The 13,498-nt window shown below is 45.4% G+C and overlaps 1 protein-coding gene across 1 annotated transcript; it reads left to right on the top strand.

Moving 5' to 3' along the window:
- Positions 1–521: 521 nt before the first annotated feature.
- Positions 522–9,229, top strand: KLHL38 (kelch like family member 38). Its single transcript, XM_033155814.1, has 4 exons — positions 522–579; positions 1,791–3,252; positions 4,503–4,608; positions 8,356–9,229. Exons 2-4 carry the CDS (start codon positions 1,903–1,905, stop codon positions 8,640–8,642), a joined length of 1,743 nt encoding a protein of 580 aa, XP_033011705.1. The 5' UTR covers positions 522–579; positions 1,791–1,902; the 3' UTR covers positions 8,643–9,229.
- The last annotated feature ends 4,269 nt before the right edge of the window (positions 9,230–13,498 follow it).

The following is a 13,498-nucleotide window of genomic DNA, read 5'->3' as shown; positions in this document are numbered from 1 at the left end:
TTCAGAAGCATAGGATTTGACTTTACATCTCCACATAATCTAATAGCTAAACAGGGGTGAACGAAGAAGCGAAGAAGCTAGAAGTTACAGATTGTTTAGAAGTTTCTAGAGTTACTAGTTTACTTCAGGCCCCTGCTGCTGCTTCCAAAAGGGCTTCTGCAAATGCCCCATCCTTCATCTTCATGCCTATTTTCGTATGTAAACACTCGCCAGAAAAACACCCTCTGGGCATGCTCAGTAGTGCTGTGTTCCGTTCACCTTGTTGTTGCAGCAGGCAACTGGAAAGTCACATGTCACAACACAGCAAAAAGTACACGGGCAACTATTCTTAGTCGAGGAATGTATACAGTGCCTCATTGCGGTACCTCATGAGCCAACCTTTCAGAGAGCCGTGACAGTGCCTTGATACTAAACAAACCCAGAAATCTCCCCCTATGAATCTTTCACCAGCGAAAGAACAATCTCAAGACGTTTAATAGCTCTTTTAAAAAAAAAATTAAAAAGTCTTCATATTCATGGAAAGCTAGACATGGAAAGTTTCAGCAGAGAATAAACAAGCCAAAGCAGGGAAGGAACAAGGTAAACAGCTCTGCCATGATTTTCACTACAGATGTGAGAGATCTGGGAGACAGTTTTGCCTGCTGTGTGTTTTTACTGCTGCATTTAAGCCTTAGACGGCCATACAAAGTATACGGCATATATATATATATATATATATAGCATTTGTGGGGAAGGACCTCAATTGCTTTGTTTGTGGTGCGTGTATGTTGCATGTCTGTTGGATTCATGTTGCATTTGTGGGGCAACGGCCGTAGTTTAACCGTAGAGCATCTGATCTGCATTGCAGAAGCTCCCAGGTTCAATCTCCTGCACCTCCAGGTACGACTTGGACAGACTTCTACCTTAAACTGTGGAAAGCCACCAGAAGACAATGTAGACAATACTGGCCCAGACAATACTAAGGATCATAGAACTGACCTAGATAGACCATCGGTCTAACTGGGTATAAAACAGCTTCCTCTGTTGCTATTAGAAGGAGGCTGCACTGGTGGTTTGCAAAGTTATCAGTCAGCTATCCTCCTCTCCCTAGGACAGCAGATAACTTACCGGTATATTATTTACCACCGCTCCCCCCCCCCCAAGCAGTATAAGCTAAAACGGTGGCTCTTTCTTAAAAAGAGATAAAACGTTGCATCCATTTTTTTCCCAGTGATGTCTTGCTTGTGTACAAATATGTAATGCTGTGGGGGCAGGGGGAAATGTTCCAGCAGACTTTTGCATACACCAAGTAAAGCGGCAAAAATCTACTGCTCTTATTCTTGGTGGATATGAAAGCAAAAGCAACTGGGGAATAAATAAATATATCATTCCCCCCCCCCTTACAGATTTCTAGACTCGAGGAGTTTAGTTTGTTATGCCGTGCTGCCAGAATTGCATTCTTTGGGAATGACTAATATTGACATGGGGCTGAGGGGTTTGAGATGGAAGATACTAAACTGTAAGTGCTTCATGGGAATGATAGGCAAACATGCATTTGTTAAGAGATACTTATCATGAAGAAATTGTTTGATTCAGGCTTTTTCCTTGAGCCACTAATTGTCCCTATTGTCTTGTAATGCATGCTTAATTTCTGTATTATTATTATTCTACTCTGTCAGAAATACCCCCAGGTAACCCCAGATTTCCAACCTACCTGGTTGATTTTATAAAACAAGATGTTCTGTGATGTTTCCTTCACCTAATTGGTCTTATACTTGTGAATGAAGCTAGCTTTTCCATTTCTGCTCTAGATGGACAATGTTTAAACGGACCATTCAACTGTGATCTATCAAGTCAAGGAGGAGGATGAAACACCAATGAGAATTCTTGTTTGGCCAGTGCTGATATCTCTCTGATTCCACCATGGAAGAGAAATGCACACAAGACCGGCTCTTCAAAGATCAGGATTTCTCCTCTGAGCTGCTAAAGCAGCTCAATGTGTTACGGAAGAACAGAATCCTAACTGACGTTGTCCTGTGTACGGGTGACACAGAAATCCCTTGCCATAGGAATGTACTTGCCTCAAGTAGCCCCTACTTCAAGGCAATGTTCTGCAACAACTTTAAAGAGAGTAGCCAGGAAAAAGTCAGCCTCAGAGACATCGACTCAAACATTCTTCATTGCATCATTGTCTACGTTTACACAGGAGAGATTCTAATGACAGTGGAGAATATTTTGTATCTAATGGAAACTGCTTCCATGCTCCAGTACATGAAGCTATTTGAGGCCTGTTCAGCCTACCTCCAGGACCAACTTGCTCCAGATAACTGCCTCAGTCTGATTCGGCTCTCGGAGATCTTGCACTGCAATAAACTCAAGAAGAAAGCCAAAGCAATGGCTCTGAAGTGTTTCCCTGAAGTAGCCATCTCCGAAGACCTGAAAGAACTCTGTGCTTTGGAGTTGATAGACTATCTTGGAGATGATGAGCTTTGTGGAGAGGAGGAACAAGTTTTTGAGGCTCTCATGGTTTGGGTGAGGCATGATCCCCAGGCACGGCAAAGCTATATCCAAGACTTGTTCAAGAAAGTAAGGCTTCAGTACGTCCATCCAACATTTTTCTTCCACTTCATTGCCAATGATTCTCTCATTCAGTCGTCCCCAGCATGTAGAAATATCCTGGAACTGGCCCAAAAGCAGATGTTTTCTCTGTATAGCACCAGTGCTCCAGATATCAAACCTATGTGGCACGTTCCTCGGCGATATTCATGCCGAGAATTCCTCCTCCTGGTTGGTGGCCGGAAAGACAACCAACAGACGACAAGGGATGTCTTGCTGTACGATGAGAAGACAAACCAATGGTTGAGCCTTGCCAAATACCCAACACGGCTCTACAAGGCCTCTGTAGTGAGCATCCACAGTAATGTTTATCTCCTCGGAGGCATTCCCATTGGCAATGGGAAGAACCAAGTCAGTGACAATGTTTATATCTTCTCACTCAAACTTAACCAGTGGAGGCTAGTTGAGCCCATGTTAGTTCGGCGCTATTCCCACAGGAGCATTGCCTATAAAAACTATATCTTTGCCATTGGGGGCATTGGAGAAAACCAGGAGATCCTAAATTCCATGGAAAGATATGACAGTACCTACAATGTCTGGGAGCACATGGCAAACATGCCCGTTGCCGTTCTTCATCCTGCTGTGTCTTCCAAAGACCAAAGAATCTATCTCTTTGGAGGGGAAGACACGATGCAAAACCCTGTCCGGCTAATACAGGTAACTCCCAGTCTTCACCACCTCACCTTCAAGATGCCAGTTGTCCTCTTTAGAGACAATATTGAGCATACACAGAGACATGATTTCAGGCTTGTGAGGCCATTGGATCTGACCATGCATGGCTGTTCTTATGTTCTCCGAAGTAATGAATGACTTGTGCTCAGACTCAGCTGTCAATATAAAAATTCTATCTGTTACCTTGATGTTTTATGACAAATTCCATGCTGTAGTTCAGGAGTGGCCAATGCAGTGTCCTTCAGATACTGTTGGAATACAACTCCCATCACCCCCTGACCACTTTGGGCCATGCTTGCTTTAGGAGCTGTTGTCCAACAGAATTTGGAGGGTATCGCTGCTGTAAACACTCAAATGCACTTGCTAAGCAGAAATTGTCCTCTCCAGAAAACTACATACATATTCATTTCTGTTTACACATGCAATTAATTCATTAATAAGAATTTAATGAACTTCCACAATGACACTTTGCCAAGTCTTTGTTCTTAAAGAGGCCCACCAAGAAGGCTTGCATCATTTAGCAGCATGTAGTTCAGGGTGTATATTTGTTGATGTGAATATAAGCCTGACATTTTGAATGTCCCAGGTGGGCCAGGCCAACTGCCAATCAGAGACTCAAGTCCCAAGACATCTGTGCAGTCCGCAAAACATTGCCAGACATGGCAAGCCATGCAAATTGCACATGAGTCTCAGAAGTCCTCTGGCCACTTTTAGCAAGGCAAACATGAATCTCAGACATTAGGGGAAGCTCTAATGCATCTTTACCATGCAGAAGGTCTCATGTTCACTTCCTGGCATCTCCAGGGAAGTCTGGGAACGCCCCCGTATGAAATCCTGGAGAGAGTGTATAAACAAATCTGAGACAGTTGAACCCAATCATCTGACTCAGTAGAAGGCAGCTTCCTGTTTTTCCATGTATGGAGAAGGATGCCTCTGCCAACAACAAAATGTAAGCCGGGAGGAAGAGGAGCAAGAGGGAATGCCACCATTGCCACCAAGGCAGGAGGGATAGCAGAGGGAGATGGAGGAAATGGGATCCCCCACACAGTGTGATTTGCTCCACATCCCCAATGGAATGGTTCTTCCAAGGACTGTTCAATATTCAATGGTTGTGGTTGCTGTAAGGGTGTGAACAGTCACCCTCCCTTTCAGAAATGAAATTGGGGTGTGCAATCAGAGATGCTCTTTTTACATCTAATCCCAGAAATCTCATTTATGTGTTGTGTATTTCTCAGGTGTATCATGTCTCCAGGAACATGTGGTTCCGGATGGAGACCAGAATGGTGAAGAACGTCTGCGCACCAGCAGTTGTGATTGGAGACCGGATTTTTATTGTTGGAGGTAATTTGTTTGTTTAAGTGCCCTTAGACCATTTCCACAACACAGGTAACCTAAGGTCCTAAATGATGCTGATGACCACAACGCCCTGGCCACTGGCCCCGCTGGCTGAGGCTGATGGGATTTAGAGTCCGACTGTATGCCACCGCTGGTCCCAACACTGCTCTATTTCTTCTTTACCGCATGCCGTTGTGGTGTGCAATTCCTTTCTACAACTGGTAACGTAGCCAAGTCTGTGTGTGGACATTGTGCAGTGCCTTGGAGCTTATCGCATGAAACCTTCAAGGCAGAAAAGGGGCTATTTCAGTGGTTGATGCCAAATTCGCTCTCCCTTGTCTACTGCCATAGTAGAACCAAAGTCTATCCTCTCCTTATTTTTACACTCTTCTGGGTTGGGATTATAAACATGCCAAGAAGGAATAAAGCAGAACACATCATGGAAAAACCAACCCCACACTAGATTTTGCTGCATGCCTCCGTAGACTTATGAACTTGATGTTTTTGTCCACGTAGAAAAACTAGCTTTATATTCCACCCGTAATTCCATTCAGAGGTAGACCATAGTTGTTACTAACTGCACAGATCTGAAGATAAGTGGATGGTAGGAAATTCATGGAAGGAAAGTTTCTGTATCATCCTCCCCCTCCCCCGGCAATTGCTTTGCACAAACATGCATATTAGGGCCAAATTGCAGACAAAGGTATGTGCACATTAGGATAAATTTACACTAAAATGCTAAAGAATTTTAAAATAAAATTGAAAACTAGTGTGGAAATGTGGAGAACAGAATTTAAGATTGAGAAACAGGGAGAAACCGGAATTGACAGATTCACCCATGCCAAAACTCTGTGTGGTCATTTTGCAGGGGTCCTGTGGTCAGGGGTGGAGGAAAGGGGTGTGGTGGGGGGCAGGCCACCCCGGGTTTCATCACTGAGGGGGGTGTGACAAAATGCTGGGTGGCACTCACCACGGGGCCTGCAGCACGCCCGAGCCACGCATCTCTCCTGGGAGTGACACGGTGGCTTGGGCACCCGCAGGCTCTGTGCTGCCCCCAAACAGTCCGCCCACTGCCTCCCCCTAGGGTGGCTGAGTGGGAGGAGGCAGGCAGACTCCTCAGAGGCCCTGTGGAGCATCCTGTCCCAGCTGGTCCCGCCCCATGGGTGGCTGGCCCCACCCCTGGGTGTAGGGCACATGTGCCCCCCAGGTGCCTAATTGGCTTGCTCTACCACTACCTGTGGTGCATAGCTTGGCCTTGAGATTCAAGAGTAGCTAGGGTTAGAATCATAGAATTCTATGATTCTATGATTCTAACCCTAGCTACATAACCCTGAGGAAAAAGCCTTTCTGGAGGATTGTGTGTCCCTTCTGAACAATAAGAGAATGACAGAGGGGGCAGTTGAAAGAAGGGGAAACCACCCCCAATCAGTTGTCGGCTGGCCTGATTTTGAATGTTTGCCCTCTCCCACCCAGGCCTCCCGCACCTTACTGCCTGAATAAGGCTTTTTTTGCATGCTTTTTCCTTTATGAAATTTACGTCTGTGCTGGAAAACAAAAACGTAAGAAACAGTTTGGTATGAGAGAAAACAAGGAGCTCAAAATGTGAACGTAGCAGAGATGAGAAAAAGAAGATTTTTCAAAAAGAAAGAAAAAACCCGCCTTCAAATGTATTTATTCTGAAACTTTGTGCCAATAATTCAACTGACAAGCTTAAGCCGTAAGCTTTTTGGGGGGAGTTTGCTTAACAAAGCACACAAACATTTCGTCTAATTTCAAACATAATTCATTCTCTTTTAAAGTGGAGAGATTTACTACCGATAAGTTTTCATTTACCAAGTAAGTATGCCATAACATCATCCAGTTGTTCTTGGCTTATCAGCAACTGGAACTGAAAAATCACAATGATAACAAACACATTCTTTAAAAGGGAGAGGGGCATCCAGTATATTTCAAGTCTTCATTGCACAATACACATCAAACAAAGCTGGGTTCATTGGCTCAAGAAATGGGATTCTTGGTTTTAATTAAATGGTGCTTTCTTTTTTGATGTTATTGCCTACTGCAGTTGTGTCTAAACCTACATTGGTTCTGAGTTGAACCACTATGTGATAAAACATAGTTGTTTGAAAGGAGAACAATATAGGAAAGAGAGCTTTCCAAAGCTCGTTTGCAAGTCCTCACAACTGAGCTATCTAGCAACTCAGATTTACCTACAACACCTTAATATTTATTAGATTTCTGTGATCTTCAGGGTAGGAGAGGGAAGTTCCTCCATACTCTTGCCTACTTCCTGCTCCCAAAATATGCCTCCCACCTTTCTAACTGTCCATCTAGCTGTCAGCTTCATGACAGAAAGACTCTGTGGTCAGTCATATGACTGCAAATCCACTGAGTGCTGGCCTCAGGCTTCATGGAGTTGGGGAGCAGAAGGAACTGATGCATCAGAGGCGGCTTCTCTAACTTGCCCCATCATGTCAGGACCTCCCTGGCTTCTGCCACTGTTGCTTCCTACAGCTGGAAAGTAGTGGAGGGTTATGCTGGCAACTAAGACTTTGATTATTGGATCTTCAGAGACCCGATACATACACAAAGTCAAGGGTGTGGCAGCCATTTGAAAAGGTATCCATGCAAAGCTGAGTAGGGCAGCAAATCTGTGCCCCCCCCCCAGATGTTGTTGGACTACAACTCCCATCATTCCTGACCATTGGCCAGGCTGGCTGGGGTTGATGGGAGTTGGAGTCCATCAATATCTGGAAGGCCATCGGTGCCCTTTCCTTGATGTAGCAGCTGCTTCCTGTGTGATGTGGCAAGTCTGGCAGTTTTCACCACGTGACTGCAAGTCACATAAGAAAGAGGGCATAATAATAGAGGTCACATCTGCACCACGTTTTAACTGACGCTTATGCCAATGGCCTCCCCCCCCCCAGGAATCCTGGGAACTGTAGTTTGTTCCTTAGGAGAGCTACAATCATCAGTGCCTTTAACAAACTACCATTCCCAAGATTCCTTCAGGGAAGCCATGGCTGTTAAAAGTGGCATAAGAGCACTTTAAATGTATTTTAAAAATAATAATGCTTTATTCTTTTTCCACATTGAAAGTTACACTTGTTACTCAACAGTTATATTCCAATTCAGCAAAACTAATGACTTCCTGCTCACCCAACATCGAAGTTTATAACCCAAATAACATACAACTGCGTTTCAAGTTTCCATCTTACCCAATTTCATTCCCTTTAACGTGTTTCTTAACATGTTCTTCTTCTTTTTTTCTTACACGTCAAACCCCACTGTGATCTCCACATATGGGAAATAACTTTTAAACAGACTAGAAAGGGTTTCCACTCTTCTTTGAAGGATTCTGAATGTGTGTCTCTCATCATTGCTGTCATTTTTGCCATCTCATCAAACACTCTTCCTGTGGGGGGGTTCTCTCCTCCTTCCGTTTCTGTGGATAGAGAATCCTTTTAAATGTCTGGTGTGGATGTGACCATAGTCAAAAGGGACAGAGCAAAAAAAGGGGGGGGACAGAGCTATTCACACAAATGTTTTGCCACATGGAGCAGATCTGACAGCGCTGCAATATCTGTGCCACAAACGTGTTCCAGGCCCGCATTTCACATATTTTTGGAATTAACAATCACCAGCACTTCCAACTCTGAAACCGCCTCTTTACGCATTTGATGCAAAGGATTTTTGCAAAATTCATAATTGTCTGGTTTGTTTCTCTCTTCCCCCCCCTCCACCCCCCCCTAGGGTACACCAGACGAGTGATTGCTTATGATACCAAGACTAATAAATTTGTGAAATGTGCAGACATGAAGGACAGGAGGATGCATCACGGCGCTGCGGCGATAAATGAGAAGCTGTATCTGACCGGAGGTCGCTGCCTTACCTTTGACAATGAAATCAAAGACTCCGATTCGCTCGAGTGCTACGACCCCAAGACAGACACCTGGGCTTCAAAGGGGCACTTGCCCCACAGACTTTTTGACCATGGGTGCCTGGCACTCCAATGCGTGCCTTATGCCAACCTCTTGTGAGAGGAAGGCTGAGGGAAACGGGCATTGTCCTCTTAAACTTGAAAGGCCCACGGTGCTCTCTGCGTGGAGAAGGCTGGTAAACTCTTGCCAGGAAAACCACCAAAACAGATAGACAGACAAATAAGGTGGAGGCCTTAGGGTTTCAGTTCCTGGTTCAGACTCCCATGCCCCACTATATCTTGAGGTAAAAGTGACATAGTGGCAGATTTTGAGTGTGATGAAAGGTCTGTTGTGCAATTTTATAATGTTCGGAGCTTCTTGTGGTTGTTTGGTTGGTTTACCATGAGGGATATAATTTGGATTTATTTTTATTTTTTTGCCTAAAGCACCAGAATGTCCCATCTCCTCTTTCCTGCCCTCTGAGGGACTTTCCTCACAACCTTAATGGGCCCTTGAGGGAAGTTGTGACACAGATCAACGTCAAGCATTGGCTTCTAACAGGTTTTCCAAGCAACCCCATCCAGACAACAGTGACTGTTGATTCTTTTTTTTAAAAAAAATGGTTTTCATGTGTATATCTAAAGTGTTCACTGTTCTTGCTTTCTTAGAAGCTGTCTCCCTTGACAATTAAAGAATCTGTCCAATTCTATGGTGCGTCATAAAAGCAGCAATGGATTGTGGGAAGGCTCCACACTGCTGGTGAGCCTGTTTGGCTCAGTTTGGCTACTTCTACCCAGAAGTAAGGCATTATGGTTGGACAACCGCGAACCATGGATGAACTCCAAAGCAGAAGGAGGTGCCAGTGGGCCATGGCATGAAACACAGGAAGAAGCTGCCTCATGCTGAGTCAGACCATTAGCCTATATAGCTAAGCATTTTCTACACTGACTGGCAGCCGTTCTCCAGGCAGTCCTACCAGAACATGCTGAGGACTGAACCTCCTACTTTCTGCATGCAAAGCAGATGCTCTGCTGCTGAGCAGCCCTTCCCCAAAGTAGGAAGCAGTTCCCAGGTGGGAATGGGATGATAGCTTGAGATCAGCCTCAAAAAAAATGGCAGAAGGTCACCTAAGCTTAGAGAAATGAACTTGGAGGGTGTCAGGAACCAGTTGGGATATGCTGTCACATCTGGACCTCATTAACCCCACAGGAGGCATTTCAGTCTTCTTCCCATTCTATTTCCTCGCACTTCTATCTCTTTCTGTCCCGTGAACCCTTTTGTGCGTTGTTCAAGGTTTTCATTGCAATCCTCGCCAGGAGCTTTTGGCAGCAGCGGGAGTGGTGGAGCTGGTTTTACGCCTGTGTTCTTTTAACTTCAGGAGTGAGGATGGTTCCAAGGGCAGTGTTTTCCTCTTTGTATTATTTTAATGCATTTCTCATTTCCTTTTGATTAAACAGACCTGACAGGATTACGAAAGAAACCGGTGCAAAGATAAATAAGTGCCCCAGGTTTGCCTGTTCGCCTCTCTCCTCGTCTGGTTTCAAAATCCACCCGGTTCAACAGAAAGGGATTCGTGTGCCACACCATTTTTTTATTTATTTTGAAGACAAATAAGTATGAATGGGACAGTCAGCTGATTTGTCACTATTGCTTAGCATTCATTTTCTAGACTGTGAAGTTCTAGCCTGACAAGATGCCATGGGTGGTTTGCATTCAACCCTGGAGGTCATTGGAGGTGCAGAGTGAAGCATTGGTCCCTGCCCACATGAAGCCTCTGGATTGGCCAGACCTGGTATAAATATACAGGGGCATGGCATGGTGGGGGGCATCCGGGGCAATTGCCCTGGACAAAAAAAAATTCAGGGACTCGCCTCTTCAGCTGCCATCCCAACTGAAGGCACTCCCCATCCTGGAGCTGAGAGAGGGAGGGCCCTTGCATCCATTGGCCACGCGGCATCCCCCATCCATGGGGGAGGCAGGCGGACAGCGAGAGTCATGGCAGTGGCAGTACCCCAGCCTGAGGAGATGGGCATACCGGTACATGCCCAACCACTGTGCCACCGCTCTGTCCTGCAGCAGCAGCAGCAGCAGCAGTAGCAGCAGTAGCAGTAGTACATGGAGGTGCCAGTTAGGGGTGCGGGTGGTGCTGTGGATTAAACCACAGAGCCTAGGGCTTGCCGATCAGAAGGTCGGCGGTTCAAATCCCCGCGACGGGGTGAGCTCCCGTTGCTTGGTCCCAGCTCCTGCCAACCTAGCAGTTTGAAAGCACGTCAAAGTGCAAGTAGATAAATAGGTACCGCTCCGGCGGGAAGCCGTGCGCTGCTCTGGTTCACCAGAAGCAGCTTAGTCATGCTGGCCACATGACCCGGAAGCTGTACGCCGGCTCCCTCGGCCAATAAAGCGAGATGAGCGCTGCAACCCCAGAGTCGGACATGACTGGACCTAATGGTCAGGGGTCCCTTTACCCTTTACTTGCCTTAAGGGGCGCAATATTTTCCTTGCCCTGGGCAATGGCAGCACATGCTATGCACACACACACACACACACACACACACACAACCTATCTATAGTAACAGTATAGTACCTTTCTGTGCATAAAGCTCAGACTTTGCCATGAAGAACATGGCCTCCAGGCCTGGGAGAGAGAGAGAAAGATAGATTGAAATTGTTATACTGATATTTCTTAATAGTTTAATTGTGAATTTTGTTGTTTGTTTTAAAGCTTTTTTTATTGTACATCACCTTGGGAAGGTATTTTTATTTCTATTTTAAAAGGCAACCAAGAAGTTTCTTTTTTTAAAAAAAAGGGGGGGGGAGATTCTACAGATGAAACCGGGGACCTACTTTGCATTCTAGCATGCCTGTTCCCAAACCAAGGACCACTGCTTGAGCTGCATTTCTGAAAACTCCAATTTGTCTGTCGTGTTATATTATATTATGCAATCATTTCTTCATTTATTGAAAAGCCAGGTTGGTGTTCGTTAAGATTGGAGCGAGGGCAAGCAGGGAAAGAGATCACCGACCGAGGCTGCAATCCTGTGCCCATTTAATTTCTGGGAATAAGTTCCACTGCCTCTCCCGCGGACTAACATAGGCAGAAGAAACTGTGCAAACTTTATTCTGTGGGAAGGCAGTGCTTGGGAAACTGGCCAGGCAAATGACAGGCTAGGAAACCTTGCCAGCAGTTTGAGGCAAACCGCCTCTGTCCTTTGATTCATATACAGGCCAAGGCCAGGGCCAGAACTTGTGGAAAGCCATTAAAGGTAAAGCACAAAAGAAGGTTCTGGGGAGAGATGCTCAAAATATGAGAATAAGGCAGGCTAGAATCCTACACCAGAAAAAGCTGCGGGCATCACTGGCAAATGGGCGCTGTGAGGGATCATGTCAATATCAAGAAACACTAGGGAAAGGGCAGAAAGGTAACTCTGGTCACATTTAAAAACAAATGTCTGCACTTCCTGAAGCTGTGCCATGAACTGAAAAACAGCCAGCCTTTGAAATTTGCACTTTGAAATCTGAAAGTTTTGCAGTGCTGTTCCCCAGCCCAGAAATGTGTACCAAAATACTAGGGTAAAATGTGCGCCAAAATGCATATTTCGGTGAATGTTACATGCAAAAAAAAAAAAAAAATGCATTATATTGGAGGGAGAAATGCTTTGCAAAAATGTGCATTTTAGACAAGAAATGCATACAAAAATGTACATATTAGGCACTAAAATGCTGTTTGTTTGTTTGTTTGTTTGTTTGAAATGCAAGCTGATGCGGAGAACTGAACTTAAGGCTGGACAAATGAGAAACTGAGAGAAACCAAAACTGGCAGATTCACCCATTACTATTACCTACCTAGTAGGTGCTTGGGAGTGTGGGGGGGGCAGGGAAGTGGTGGACTTAATCAGGCCAGCTTGGGTGCTGAATTAGACCGACTCTCCCTTAGCCACCTCCACTGAGTGGGAAGAAACAGAGAGGCAGGGCGGGGAGAAACACGGCTGCTTTGTGTTGTTATGACACATGTCTACAGGGCCCTGAAAACATTTAAAAGCACAGCGAGTGTTATGCTGTTGGGTAGGGGAATATTTACCAGTCAAGGCTCAAGTTCCAAGAAGCTAAGTAACAAACATCATGGGATACAGCCGCTGCAGGATACAGGAGTGCAAGTGAAATAAGAGTCTTAACCCCACAAGCCAGGATGAGCCAAGTGTAGCCAAGAAATCAAGGGCAACATCCACAGTGAAATGTGTTTAGTTTAGATGGATGGGGAAAATATGCCTGCTGCTTGAATTTGTCCCTTTGCCACACACTCTAGAACAGCGTTTCTCAATCTTGGGTCCCCAGCTGCTATTGGTCATCTGGTCCAACGCCCTGCAATGGAGGAATCTCAGCTAAAGCATCCATGACAGATAGCCATCCAACCTCTGCCTTAAAACCTCCATGGAAGGAGAGTCCACAACCTCCTGTGGTTGAAGCCCTGACCAGGAGCCCTTGTGTTAGGAGTACGCTGCAACATTTTGTTGTTTGCTGTGTTCCAGTGGGACAGTAGCTAACAGCTGATATCAAAAAGTCTTGGCGCTTTGGCCAGGGGTCAGACGGCAAAGCCTGGGTGGGTCAAGTAGGCAAGCAAATGGGCAGTTCTTCGTTAGAACATTGCTTTTCCTGAACTAAGCATCAATTTTATAGAATCACAGAGTTGGAAGGGACCCTGAGGATCATCTAGTCCAACCCCCTGCGATGCAGGGATATGCAGCTGTCCCTTACGAGGATTGAACCTGCAACCTTGGCATTATCAGCGCCACGCTCTAGCCAACTAAGCTATATTTGCAGCAAAAGTCGTGCCAAGGGATGGACTGAAGTTTGACAGCTGAAATGCCCTTACCAAGAGCCAGATTATGTCCATGACAACGTTATGAGGACAACCTATTACTATTATTAATTTTCTTTTTTGCATTTAAATCCCACCTCCCCCCCCCCCACAAAAAACA

This window comes from Lacerta agilis, chromosome 7, assembly GCF_009819535.1.
Source record: "Lacerta agilis isolate rLacAgi1 chromosome 7, rLacAgi1.pri, whole genome shotgun sequence".
Classification (NCBI taxonomy): Eukaryota; Metazoa; Chordata; class Lepidosauria; order Squamata; family Lacertidae; genus Lacerta; species Lacerta agilis.
Note: the sequence above shows the minus strand (reverse complement) of the source record. Positions and strands in the feature narration are given on the sequence as shown.

Coding starts and splice junctions, on each gene's coding strand:
- KLHL38 (XM_033155814.1), top strand. CDS start 1,903: ATGGAAGAGAAATGCACACAAGACCGGCTCTTCAAAGATCAGGATTTC. Junction 3,253..4,502: donor ACCCTGTCCGGCTAATACAG/GTAACTCCCAGT, acceptor TGTATTTCTCAG/GTGTATCATGTCTCCAGGAA. Junction 4,609..8,355: donor CCGGATTTTTATTGTTGGAG/GTAATTTGTTTG, acceptor ACCCCCCCCTAG/GGTACACCAGACGAGTGATT.